The 13,911-nt window shown below is 40.5% G+C and overlaps 1 protein-coding gene across 10 annotated transcripts in view; it reads left to right on the forward strand.

Moving 5' to 3' along the window:
* The window catches only part of ATXN7 (ataxin 7), a 212,165-nt gene that overhangs the window by 47,940 nt on the left and 150,314 nt on the right, over positions 1-13,911 (forward strand). For 7 of the 10 annotated variants that reach the window (XM_053291777.1, XM_053291776.1, XM_053291785.1 and 4 more), the window contains 2 exons: positions 2,823-3,110; positions 6,017-6,085. The exons of 1 other annotated variant lie outside the window; for it this stretch is intronic. In XM_053291777.1, coding sequence (XP_053147752.1) covers positions 2,834-3,110; positions 6,017-6,085 — 346 coding nt within the window. In that variant the 5' untranslated portion in view covers positions 2,823-2,833. Of the gene's footprint in view, positions 1-1,583; positions 1,626-1,957; positions 2,193-2,822; positions 3,111-6,016; positions 6,086-13,911 lie in introns of those variants that run through there. 2 more of the 10 variants (XM_053291780.1, XM_053291781.1) reach the window with 2 other exon arrangements.

Raw genomic sequence — 13,911 nt, forward strand, 5'->3', positions numbered from 1 at the left:
CAAGTGCCGCCTTTGTAAAGAAGCAGATGAAACAGTGGACCACCTGATCAGCTGTTGTAAAAAGATCGCACAGACTGACTACAAACAAAGGCATGACAAGGTAGCAGGGATGATACACTGGAACATCTGCAAAAAATACAAGCTACCTGTAGCCAAAAATTGGTGGGACCATAAAATTGAAAAAGTTGTCAAAAATGAAGATGTAAAAATATTATGGGACTTCCGACTACAAACAGACAAACATCTGCCACACAATACACCAGATATCACTGTAGTCGAGAAGAAAGAAAAACAAGTCAAAATAATTGACATAGCAATACCAGGGGATAGCAGAATAGAAGAAAAAGAAATTTTAAAAAATCACCAAATACAAAGATCTACAAATTGAAATTGAAAGGCTTTGGCAGAAAAAGACCAAAATAATCCCAGTAGTAATTGGTGCCCTAGGTGCAATTCCAAAAGACCTTGAAGAGCACCTTAACACCCTAGGGGCCACAGAAATCACCATCAGCCATTTACAAAAAGCAGCTTTACTGGGAACAGCCTATATTCTGCGACAATATCTATAATACTGACAGCAACAATATTGATAATAAAATCCAACCATCGCAGGTCCTTGGGAAGGACTCAATGTCTGGATAAAAAAACCAGTCAATAACACCAGTCTGACTGTGTAAACAAGAAATAATAATAAGATGAAGGAGAAGATGACGAAGACGATGACGAAAATAGAGACAGAGGTGGGATGGGAGAAGTCACCATTTGGTGATCCATTTCAGCCGGCAAATATCATGGACTGCCACTGGTATATGTGCTAATATTCTGAGCTGGGCTAATATAATTTGTGGGTATCAGTTAGGATTGATCATTTGACTGGTCAAAAAATACCTGATCAATTGCCTGTTGTTATTCCTTTCCTGCCCTCCCCCTCCCCTGTTCTCTCCCTTTACCAGTTTCTAGATTCTAAGCCCCTTGCATCTGGGACCTGTCTTGTTCTTCTTTGTACAGCACCATGAATGGCGCTACTTTAATAACATTATTATTTTATAATTCTGTTTTTCTAGTAAAAACAGAAGCCGTTCACACTAAAAATAACAAAACTAATAAAAACAACCAAGCAATGGAAAAATACTACCAGTGGTTCTTGAGATGCCTAATGCTCACAGCTGGTATATATGATGATGTCATTCCAAAGTGAACAGCTTTGAATTCAGGTTATGTGATTTTTAGAACACTTAGTATACACCTGAACATGTAATCGCCCTCACACACACCTACACCCTTAAAAATATTCAAGTTTTGGAATGATAGGGAATTCTTTTATACATAGGGATTTTAGAGTTTTTTTTAAAAATGTTTCCTTGTATAAAATATGCTAAGGAAATCTGTGCAGTTGTTGCTAAATTTGCAAGTTAATAAAGGTGCCAGCAAAATCTAAGGAAAGCAGTATGGCTATTCTTGAGTAAACTGGAAAAAGCAAAATATGTTGAATTTTTAAAATCTTTTGTATACTTGCTGTTCAGATTAATCTGAACAGATTTCTCTTTCAACTTGATAATATCTTCCTTTTAATTTGTATGTAGTATTGCAAAGAGCAAATCCCCTTAAAGTGAAGGCAAGAAAGAGTTAAGTAGAGTTCTGAATGATTTCTGTTCCTGGTCACTTTCTTTTAAAGTTTTAAACCCGTTTTTCCTCGAGAAATCGAGAGAATGTTTTCCTTGTTGTTGCTTTCCCTTTAGCCCCAAGTAACCCTGGGACGGGGCGGGGCGGGGCGCGGGGGCCACAATAAATTAGACAATCTCCGTTTTCATTCATGATTTTGACAGGTGTAAAGTCTAGCTTTAGGAGAAGGGGGGTGGGTTGCGGGCAAGCAGGAGCTAAGTGTAGCCTATTGGTGGATTGGTGCGAAGCGATTTAAATATTAAATAAGACCTTTTAAGGGAAGATCGGTGGGTGACATTTGTGAAAGGAAGGTGTCCGCGAGGACGGTGGGGGGAGGGTGATGAGTAACATAGATGGGGTTCGTTTCCTGCTTGTTTCCTATTCAGCCTCCCTCCCTGTGCTTGACGTGCAAACTTTTAAGGTGGGAGGGAGGCGTCTAGTTTTAAGGCAGCCTTGAGAGGGATAAATCAGCGGAAAACGCGCGTGGGGTTAGCAGGAGCAAAATGTGTCAGAGGATATTTGGGTTACAGGTTTGTAAAATGAAGTAATTGGCAAGGGTAGGAGGTAGTGTGGCGTTGCACAGGCTTCCTGGCTGTGGGGGAAATTGTTCTTGTTCCTTTAAGAGTTTGTCTCTGGACCCTGTACGAGGAAAGGGGCGGGGTGGTTGTGATGTGCCCGGACCTTTCTGGGACTCCTAAAATAACCAACTTCCTTCCAGTGAAGTTTCTGGAGTTCGGGAGACTGTGCGAAGTCTGGGGGTGGGGAGAGAGTTCGGTTGCCTTGATGGCATCTTTGCAACAAGTTCTTCCACAGGCTGGAAGCCGGCTGGGGAGAACTCGCTTTCTCTCGCGGCTGCCGAGCCAGGATTCCAGATGACTTCGGCCGTGGGGGCGTCGCGCTGTGTGCTCTCTGTTCCTTTCCCTATTAAGCCGCACTTTGGAAAGGCTGGTTCACTTCCCGGGCCCAGAGGGAACGGTGCCGACCCGCAGTCGCTTCGCTGAGACGTTAATGGGGAACGGGCAGCAAAGGCGATGCGAGGCCTCCTGTTGCTGCCGCCTGTCCTGTGCCCGTAGCGCTAGCGAGCGGGGAATTCTCTTGGAGCTTCCTTAAACGGCGGCTCCACCTTAAAGAGCCTGATGACTTTTCTCGTTACATTGTAGCAGCGGAAAGAATGTCGGCGCGGGCCGTGGTTGACGTCAGAGGGGAGCAACGCAGAGCGGCGGCGGCGGCGGCGGCCAGCAGGCAGCAGCGACGGCCCCGGCACGGAGGAGGCGGCAGCGCAGGCGAGAGCGGCCCCGGCCCCGGCCCCGGCCCCGCCAGCACGGCTCCGGCTACCAGCGCGGCAATGGCGACCGTCGGGGAACGTAGGTCTTTGCCTAGCCCGGAGGCGATGCTGGGGCAGCCCTGGAGCCTCTGGGTCGATGCTGCTAAACTTCACGGGAACGATGGTGAGCAAGAGTCTCCTCCTCCTTCTTCATGGGGGAGGGGAGGAGGGAGCGCTCGGCAGCAAACGGGTTAACCGAGCTAGCTGATCGCTTGAGGGTGAAGGAGCTCGGGCTTTTCTCTATCTCCTGGATTCCATGGACAAGACCGGAATCTGTCCCAGACCCAGAGAGGTGGGGAAAAGGGGGAGTGGTAGCTGATCTGTGAAGGTTCTGGTGTCACTCTTGTGAACTCCACCCTCCCTTCTCAGTGAGCCTAATCTGCATGTGGATAATCCTTGATGTGTCTTCTCCAGTCTTAAAGCACAGGTATGCTCTCTTAACCTATTTTTGAGGGCAGATCTCAGATACATTATACACTTCATTTACACATGCGTTCTCCAATAATTTGATGCAACGATTGTGTACTTCCAGGTATTATATTTGCATTTGGGTTACATCCTAGTTCACAATCTTAGTTTACAGGTGTGCTTCTTGAAACCACTTAGGGCCCCCCTTTCTTTGAAAAAAAGTCATGTAGAGCAAAATATTTATAATGTGTACTTTCAGTTTGTGAACCAATATGCTAAGAATCTGGATGTGCTTCATTTAACTGTATCTGACAGCAAGTAAACATTAGCCTACTTCAGACATTATAAAAAAGAGATGCTGTAGCTACTTACTGCATCTCAAAGGGGTCCGAAGTTGCGCTTTGGCCTCGTCACTTAACCTGAGAGTCCACCATTTATGCTTACAATGGTGTTTGTCTGAAGACATGAATACCACTTCCGTGATGGTCTCTTAACCACAAAAGCTTTATCATGGAAGCACCCATCATTGTGGAAATGGCGTTCACCTCTTCAGACGAAAACTGTTGTAATATAAACAGGAGGCTCTGGGATAAGTAATGGGGCTGGGGCAGGACTACTGACCCCTTTGAGACCCTGTACCTAGGTCAGGGGCGTAACAAGGCTGGAGTGGGCCTAGAGACAAAATTTTAAAATGGGCCCCTCGCTGATACACACAAGAAGGGAGGCAAGAAGGGAGGGTCAAGAGACAGAGAGATACTAGCCAGGTCAAAGGAAGAAATACGAAGGAAGGATCATAATGAAGGAAGCTCTGTGGGTTTTGGGGAGTCATGTGACTTGCCTCTGGGGGGGCCCTTGAGGTGTGGGGGCCCCCAGGCAGCTGCCTCCCCTTGCCTAATAGTAGTTACGCCCCTGACCTAGGTACAGCATCTCTTTTTTAAAATAACGTTTGAAGTAGGCTGCTGTCACTCCATAATACATTTCATCAATGACTCCTTATAAAACTGGAGTTAGTGCCGAGTGCACTACCACAGCGCTTTATCCTGGGCTAAGTACTTCTCAACACTCTTAAACATTTTAAACACTTTTTTATCAGTGACTTAGAAGGAATCATCATCAGACTTGCAATGAAAAACTGGGAAGGATAGCTAACACTTCAGAAGACAGGAATAAAATTCAAAATACTGTATGACTGTATGAGAATGCAAAACCTAGCTGAAATTAATAAAATGAAATTTAGCAGAGAAATGGGAAATTATGTACCTAAGCAAACAGCAACAAAAGTTATGATATGGGACATACCTTGCTTGGCTGTAGTACATATGTAAAGGATCTCTGGATTGATTTACAAGCTGAACATCAATGTGATGCAGCTGCAGAAAAGGCTAATATGATTTTAGGCAGCATTAATAGAACTATACTTTTAAAATCACAACAAATAATAGTCTTACTTTATTCCACACTAGTCAAACCTTTTATGGAATACTGTGTTCATTTCTGGGTGCCACACTTTAAGAAGGATGTAGGTAAATTAGAATGGGTTTGGAGGAGGGCAACAATGCTCACGGGTCAGGAAAACAACCTCTGTGAGAAAAGGTTGAAGGATCTGGGTATGTTTAGCCTGGGAAAAAGAGGACTAGGTGCAGAGTGGGGATATATCACTTTTCCAATGCTTGAAAGGCTGTCCCAGAGAGCAGGACTATTTTTATTTATTAATTTATTTATCACATTTTATACCTCTCCTTATGCAAGTTGCGCAGTTCACAATTTAAAAACATAAGAATTAAAACATTAACACAATTAAAACATTTTAAAATACAGATTAAAACTCCAAAACTATAAACTAAAAGCCTAATGATCTAGATTTGTTCTTCTGATGACCTGAAGTTTAAAGAAGGGTTGATGTTGGTTGAACATTACAAGGATATTGTTATGGCCTGAGCAGCTTGACAATGGCACCAATTACCTGGGAAGGGTAGGTGGGATCTTCTTTATTGGAACACTTCAAGCAAAACCTGTGCAGCCATCTGTTGGGGATGCTCCTGCATCAAGCAGGGGATTGGACTAAATGGCCTACTAGACCACCTACGACACCTAGGATTCTACTAAACGTTGCAGAATAAATTTAGACCATATATGTGTACCATATTTATATACTGAATTATATATATATATGATGTACTCTGTGATCATATTTATATACTGAATTTTTATATATATATATATATATATATATATATATATATATATGAGAATATATGAATATATGAATATGAATGATGTACTCTGTTATCAAATTGGTTTGCTAGAGTAGTTATTTCTGTTTGAGGGGAGCTGGTTAACTACTTGCTTAGGTGGCTGTAACAGGGACTGCTGTTTGGACCAATCATCTGTGTTGTCTAACAACGTGAATTCATGCCATCTTGGTATTTGTGTGAGATGGGGGAAAGAAAGTATATTTTGTATCTTTTTGTGAGGTGTGTGTTATCTGTCTTTGCAATGATGGCTATAACGCAAGATTAAGGATTAAGATGAAAAGAGCTATATATTGGATCACTTGTTGTGCAACCACTATGTCCCAAGGGCTCTATAAACTGAAGTTTTTCTCTTGTCATTTTCATATAGGAGCAGCCTTGGAAGAAAGTTTCAAGGAATATGGGAAAAACCGAGAAGCGATGCGACTCTGTAGAGAAGGTGAGTCTTGCGCAGAGAGGTCTACCACTCCATAGGAAGATTAATGTACAAATGCACTAGCAGAGTTTTGCATGGGCCTGAATGTCCAAATGTGGACAGTCTTTAAGAGATTCTGCCCAGATGATTTCTGCCTCAAATATTATAAATCAACTAGCTTTCCAGATTATTCCAGTGATTTAGGAAGGTTAACTGTTGAGCATTGTAAGCATTTATTTAACTGAGTTAAGCGTAGATTACAGAAAATATGGGTGGCTGCTGTCGTACTATGTACAGCATGCAAATCTGAAATATGTATTGGCCAAAATTTGGCCTTTATGGTCAGAATGTGCCCTGTATAGCTCTTTAAAGGATCAGTATGTTAGGAGGATGTCATAACTGTGTTAAATGGAATCTTGAGATGGTGTCAATTGAGCAGTTGTCTGATTTCCTGTTCTAGAAAACAAGGCGAGGAGCAGACCTAAAGACAAGGAGGCATTTCAGAAATTTATGAGCATTAAACTTTGTAATGTATTAAGTCTATTTAATTTTTTCTGAAATAAAAAAAGGTTAACTAAATACTCGAGGTCCCAGTAATATAAATTTTCTGATAATCTGAGGTAAGTTCCAGTTAGGACACTGCATATTTAAGTGGTCGGAGGAATGTGCAGAATACTCGCAGATCACTCCTAAGGCAGCCTTGCAAATGAATTCACAAAAACGTTTAGTATGCACATACTTTTATTGGTTCACCATCCCACAGGATCCCCATTTGGGGACTATGAACTTTTTGAAAGCAACAAAGAACCAACTTGCTTTCATTTTATAAAAGTTTCCCTAACTGGCTAGAGGCAATCTTTTTTGGCTATTTATGTGGCCTTACTTGCACTGAGTATTTTGACAAGCAAGCAGTGTGGAATGTTCTTGGATCAGTAGTTTGTCTTTAATTTAGCCTTTCCGAGCTTTAGAGCCGTGGTAAATCTTGTAGGTATAAAGTTAGGACTCAATTGTGAAGGGTCTCAAAAGTAGGACTCAAAAGTGAAGGGTCAGTTGTTGGGAAAAGTGAACATATACCTGTTGCTGTATGTGGCTACTTCCAATTTCTTCTCTGTGACCCCAGGGAATGTTTGAAGCACTGGATATCATTTGAGGGATGATTACATGGAAAGTATGTGAAAGCTGTGTGTATGAGAATGAATTTCAAATGATCTACGCCAGTATGGTGTAGTGGTTAGTGCTGGAGTAGGACCGGGGAGACCCGAGTTCTAATTCCCATTCAGCCATGATGCTTGCTGGGTGACTCTGGGCCAGTCACTTCTCTCTCAGCCCAACCTACTTCACAGGGTTGTTGTGAGGAGAAACTTAAGTATGTAGTACACCGTTCTGGGCTCCTTGGAGGAAGAGCGGGATATAAAATGTAGAATGTAAATGTACACAGGTATGTTCCATGTGTCTGTATACACATGCTTTTTAGAAGATGTTCTAGAAAGCTAACTGAGCAAAGCGGCACCTTTTAAAAAGTGGTGATTATCTTTTATTGAGCAGAGGGAGAACAACTGGCCCTATCCAAACCCAGCACAGCACCTCTCCAGTGGTTATTGCTGGTGTCTGTCTTATGTTTCTTTTTAGATTGTGAGCACTTTGGGAACAGGGATCCTTCTTATTTCTCAATGTAAACTGCTTTGAGAACTTTTGTTGAAAAGCAGTATATAAATATCTGTAGTAGTAGTAGTAGTAGTAGTAATAATGACGTTTGGGTCACATGAGTCCTTTGAAAGGAAATCAGCCCTTATTGGTGCACAACCCCCCCCCACCACCACCAACAAACCAACAAAAACTTGAAGAGCTATCTAGAATAATTGCTGTAGTTGTGGCACATCATGTGGTACTTTGCTGGCAACTATTGACCCATTTTTAGAACTGGATGCTAGCATGCTAGTAGTATGATTCTTTGGGACAGAAAATGTAATAAATGTAGTGAAAGATGACAAATTACAAGCAGTGGACAATTGAAGAGGAGTCTGAACTTTTGAAGAGATGAAAGTTCAAAACAGTACCAACCTTTTCAGCATTTTAGCAAGAATATCTCAGTTGAAGCTTTGTTGGCAAATAGCTGGGAAGCCTAGTGATCCCGTCTATTGATCACTTCCACTTTTGGTACTGGATCAAATAAATCTGCTTCAACTGACTCACATGACAGTGTCACACTTGCATCTGACTTGACTAGTGTTTGCAGCACTGATGCTTAATTATATAACCAATAACTGTAAAATATCTATAAATGTACTAGCTTTAAAAGAGCCAAAATCAATAGGCAGCAGCTTTTTCAGGATTTTAAAATGATGCAGGAATATATAGGCTTGCTTCAAACATAATGCTCAATTATAGTTTAGTACTAGGGGAACAAGCCTAAGAGAGCCATAGGCCCGCATTCTTCTCACCTTGCTCCTTCTCTTTCAAATGTAAGAGAAGAATGAAAGCTTTTGCTTTCACATTGAAACAAACCACAGTTTTATATTGTTCATAGTGTGCTCTGTACTTCATGCAGCATGTGTGCATGGATGCTCGATTGGAAACTTTCCAAACTTTTGTGTCTCTTTTTGGCAGGAACTCCGCCCTTTCTGGTACCCATATAGGTAGCGTGACTTAACTGTTTACCTTTTAATCCACCACACGCTTCGTATTGTCGACTAGTTGGAGAGTCTTCTGAGTGTTAACGAAAGTGTCCTCCCCCACTTTACCTTCCTCTTTACTGCAGTTCTGTGTTACATATAAACCTGGATCAATCCACAGCTCCCCAAATTTGTATATGATGCAAAACTGTGGTTTGTTTTAGCAAAAGCTTTCACTCTCTCTTGTGGACGAGAGAGGAGGAAACTGAAAGAGGAAGCTGGTGATTTCTTTAGGCTAGTTCATGTAGTGCTACACTTTAGCACTGTGTCTGAAACAGACCTGTGTGTGTGTGTGTGTGTATTTTGAGGTACCTTTTTAAAAGATAATATGTATGCAAAATCTAATTGTTTACTAGCTGGCTTCTGAACTAAAACACTCTTCTCTGCTCACACATATTTTGTAGAAGTGATTAGTTTTGTTTGTTTTCTTGTCTGCACCAAACTACAGGAAGCTATTCTGTACCCTTACTGTAGGCAACAGAAACAAAAAGTGTTGGTGGAAGAGATGTTCTGATCATGGATTTCTGCATGGAACTATTTGGTCTTGACTGCTGGACTATGCATTTTAGCATCCCTGATGGCACTTCATTGGGATCTTTCAGCACTCATTTAGAACTGTATATATGCAAGTGTTCTCTAAGATTAGGAACACTTCTGGTTCTAAATACAGCACTAAATGTAGATTAGAGATGTGATGCAAACTCTCCCCTCACAAAATTAATTGGCAGTTAGCTTAGGACAAACAAAAATAAGCTTTATGCACACAGTGTGTTATTAACTTATGGATGCGATGATAGCTGCTATGTTAAATGACTTGAAGAGTTAGACAATTTAAAGAAAGATAGGTTTTTTTATAACCATAATAGCTAAATATCTTCAGAGGCAGTTTGTCAGGACATGGTTATCTCCATCAAGATAGGGCCATCTGGTAGGCCACCTTTTGGAGTGTGCTAGATTAGAAAGATAAGATTCTAGTGCTTGGAGAGGCAGGATCTTTCAGTCAGGGTTCTCATTTATTTATTTATTTAGTGCATTTATATGCCACCCTATACAAAAAGTCGCAATATGCCTTCCAGCGATCCTTATTTACATGCCATCTCTGATTTAATATTCCATTTGAATTTCTGAGACCACTTATTGCGCTTTTTAAAAAAAATATATATAAAGGGCATTCAACCTATGGTGGAAATGTTGGGTATATCTTGATGTCATTATAGATGGAGTTAAGGTTGCATTGCCTTAGACTGTCTTTTCAGAAGCATTTTTCAAATACTTATGAATCCTCTAAAACCTTTTATTTATTAATTATATTTTTATACCACCCCATCCAAAAGGCTCTGGGCAGTGCACAGGAACAAAACAAAATCCGCGACTCAATTATTTAAAAACAGTAAATACAAAACCAAATAAACAGTTTAAAACCATTAAAAAATTAAAAACATTTTAAAACGATTTAAATGTTTTGTAATAATACTTCATGAAAGTTACCTTGTAAGCCTTACCCCTGCTAACTGAGTAAAGAGGCACCTTTTTAGTGGTGATTCTCTTTATTGAGCGGGGGAGAACAACTGGTCCTATCTATCCGCAGCACAGCATCACTCCAGTGGCTGTCGCTGGTGCCTTTGAGCTCTTTGGGGACAGGGAGCTTATCTATCTATTATCTATCATATATATAAAATGTAAACCGCTTTGGGAACTTTTGTTGAAAAGCAATATATAAATATTTGTCATATTCATAACAATCTTCTAAGTCTGGTCAGCTTGTTATCCCTTTATTGAGGTTGCAGGACTGAAACCGAGAGAATGCTGCTTACTTAAGTCTACTTAACGAGTTCATGACAAAGATGAGTGTCAAACCAGGTCTTCCTGACTCATAGCTCTTGTCTTTCAGCCAACATGCATATTGGCCATAGGCCTTAACAGAAATGCAATATGTACAATAAAAAACAATATATTAAGAATTATTTCAGGCAAAAGATAAGTTAAATTAATTTTCTTAACAGTAATCATAATCATATTGATGTTGAACAATGAGCTTCTGACTGCTGTAGTAGTACTTTTGGATATCTGTTAGCTTGAAAAAAGTCAAATCTTTTGAAGATCGGACCAGTCCTCTGGTCAGTTTTATGATCCCCACTTTTGGAAATCAAGTTGAAAGAATATTGGCTGGCCTAAGTGAGCCCCTGGAAGAGATGAGATTCAAACCAGGGGCTTCTTGATTCATAGCTCTGCCTCTTAGCCACTATGCTACATCAGTTCTGAATGTTTAGTGTAACGTATTGAGGGAATATTGTAACAGAAGCTTGAGTTGCCTGGAAATTGAGAGCACCAGAGATAGCAGACTTCCATACTTTTGTGATATTTGTTTGAGTTCTTGGTATGTTGACACAGGCACTAGAATACAGAGGAGTATTCAGCTTGAAGAAAGGTTAAAAACAATTTTTAAAGATTAAAACCAGAAAAGCGATTTCCCCTGAAATTTTAAAAAATGAAATAGCTTTTCTTTTAAGTGTGTGAAATTATTGATACAACCTCTTAATCATCATAACAAGTATTGAAAAGTTAAAACTTTAGACAACTTGGTCTCTAGCTAACTGAAGTGATTAAAATGTTTGCATTTGTAAACTATCTGTCTTCAGAATAGCTAAAAATAAGCTACATCTCTTTAATTTTTCTTAGCCCATAAGCTTTTGTGCAAAAGATTTAATGTCTGGCAGTTCAGTGGCACCATATGAACCTGTTTTAAATATATAGACTTTGTATGTCTCCCTTTCTCCAATTACTTTCTCAACGCTGAAAACATTTCTCTGAACCCCATTGAAAAGAATGGATGTTCCACAGTATTAGTGCTAGTGTATTTCACCCCCTGCATACAGTCTGCGGGCAGCTTTGGTCACAGCCATAGGGCTTTCAGTTAGTTCTAACATATTGCTGTTTTTCCAGAAACTGTTCTGATTTTTTTCTTAAAATCTATCTTGTAGTTGTAACAAGACCTTTAGGAAGCTGACCCATATATAAGGAATAAATAACTGACCTGTATATTTGGAGAAAACCTGGACCTGCATATCCCTTGGTGCTACCCACAATCATTATTTCTCATTGAAGAAAGAAGGGAGGAGTTTACAGGAAGACATTGTTTACTGTATTCTCTCATTTTGTTGACTTGGTACATTTCCCCCTTTAATGAAGGGTAGACTAAACCCAAGAAAAAATATGACATTAAGAAACTCTTTCAGAGACTAGTGAAACTGAGATAACACTCAATCGTTTTTCAAATATATGTGTGACAATTGATGTTTATCAGCAGCATATTCTTAAGGTAAAGGTTACGTAATTATAATTTGATGATCTTTGTTATGCCTAATCCATAACGTTACATTTGTTACCGGACTTCTGTTTGCTCCCTCAATATACATACAGTAGAATTTGGATTATTTGGTTAACAGAATGTTTTGACCATTAAAACATTGCCAATTGGTAGCTAGCTGTCTGTTGTGAATAAAATATTTACATTTGCAGATAATCTGCTTTTAGTATGGCTGAAAATAAGTTTTATCGCTGTTCTGTTGGATAAAGAGTTGTGTGAATCAAAAGCTTGTATACTTGTGCACAGACAATAAATCTGCCCCTTGTTTTTTGTCCGGGTGTTTTTATGATCTATTTTGAAGCGGAAAGGGTTCTCCTATAAGTTTTTCTTTTAAAATTGCTTATTTTAATCTTATGAAAATATTTTAGTTGAAAGACACCAAAATGCTTGCCTGTTACAAAGAGGTGTGCTTATAACAGATTTTTTAATAGGATTAGTGTTACCTTTTGAAGTACAACTTTTTAAATGTATGTCAGATATCAGCCTTGTGGAATCCTGTTTTCCAAAAGTTCCAAGTAACTGTATTGTAGTTCCTTCTGATTTTGACTGATTGTAGCAGAGACAAGCTAGTACTTCAAACCAAATAATTCTGTAAATGCGAGCTGATTCTCATGGAGGATAGTAAATGTAAGAATGGCCATGCAAGTGTGTATCATCATCTTAGTTTCCATATTGGAAATCTGTTGCATTTATCTGCATCCTGATGTGTGTTTTGGCTCCACATATATACTGAGATAGCCAATAATATATACATCTTGTACACAAATGTGAAGCTTGCCATACAAAAGAGTAACTTGAGTATTGGACCTAAAATTTCCAGTCCGCTCAGTTCCACTGCAAGTTTAATTTGCCTTGGCAAAGCTTTAAGTAGCAGCTTGGGCTTGCTTTGGAGTAATTCACGAATGCGTTAAAACAGGCAAGTTTCTCTCTCCTGGAAACATAATAGCTGCTTTACAAAGGTAAGTAGTAACTGTATTCTATAAAAAAAATACTATGTACTTCTAATTTGCACAGCAGCTTACAATTGGCTTATAGTTGAAATGTTGTTTTAGCCTAGTGTCAAAAGAACTTTGTAGTGTAAATTCATCTAACTAACCGACCCCGCACAGAACATCTGTGCGGTATTTGGGGTCGGTGTTTACCACCCGGGCTGGTCCTCTCCCCCCCCCTCGCTGTTTCTGGCCGGCTTTAAAGCCGGCCCAGCCCCTCCTGGGTCGTCTCCTCTTCCTGGTGGCCCAGGCGCCGCCTCAACCCACTGCCACCATGGCTGGGCCCAAAACCGCCACTGTCTCCCCACCGCGGCCGCTGCTGCCTTCCCATCGCATCTGGGCTTGCCGCTTCCCTCGTGCGGCTCCTTCCCAATTGGGCCCCAATTTCTCCATCCTTGCTCCCATCTTTGCCGGGAACTCTCGCAGCATGTTGAGAGAGTTCCGCCCCAAAGACACGCATCCCCATGGTGGGTGGCTAAGAGAAATAATTATGCAGAAAATCATTTTTGAATTGAGCATAATTTTAAAGCAAACATCCCAGCAGTACACTTCCTTTTAAAGCATATGTATATATTCCTTTTGCATCAAAGGCACTGGGCACTATTGTGTAAAGTTTATGTTTGTCTAACTTGAATGGTTTGAAAGCATGTTCCATTGACTTAAATGGAATACAAGCATAATATACAGGCATGGTTATACAATGACTCTTCTCCTACCTGGAGGGTCGTACTTGGAAGATAATGCTGGGTGATGCCGGCTCCACCCTTTGGCCTATGGGCACCACAGGGATTCATTCTGTCCCCTATGCTGTTTAACATCTAC

Source organism: Hemicordylus capensis, chromosome 2 (assembly GCF_027244095.1).
Source record: "Hemicordylus capensis ecotype Gifberg chromosome 2, rHemCap1.1.pri, whole genome shotgun sequence".
NCBI classification, from domain to species: Eukaryota; Metazoa; Chordata; class Lepidosauria; order Squamata; family Cordylidae; genus Hemicordylus; species Hemicordylus capensis.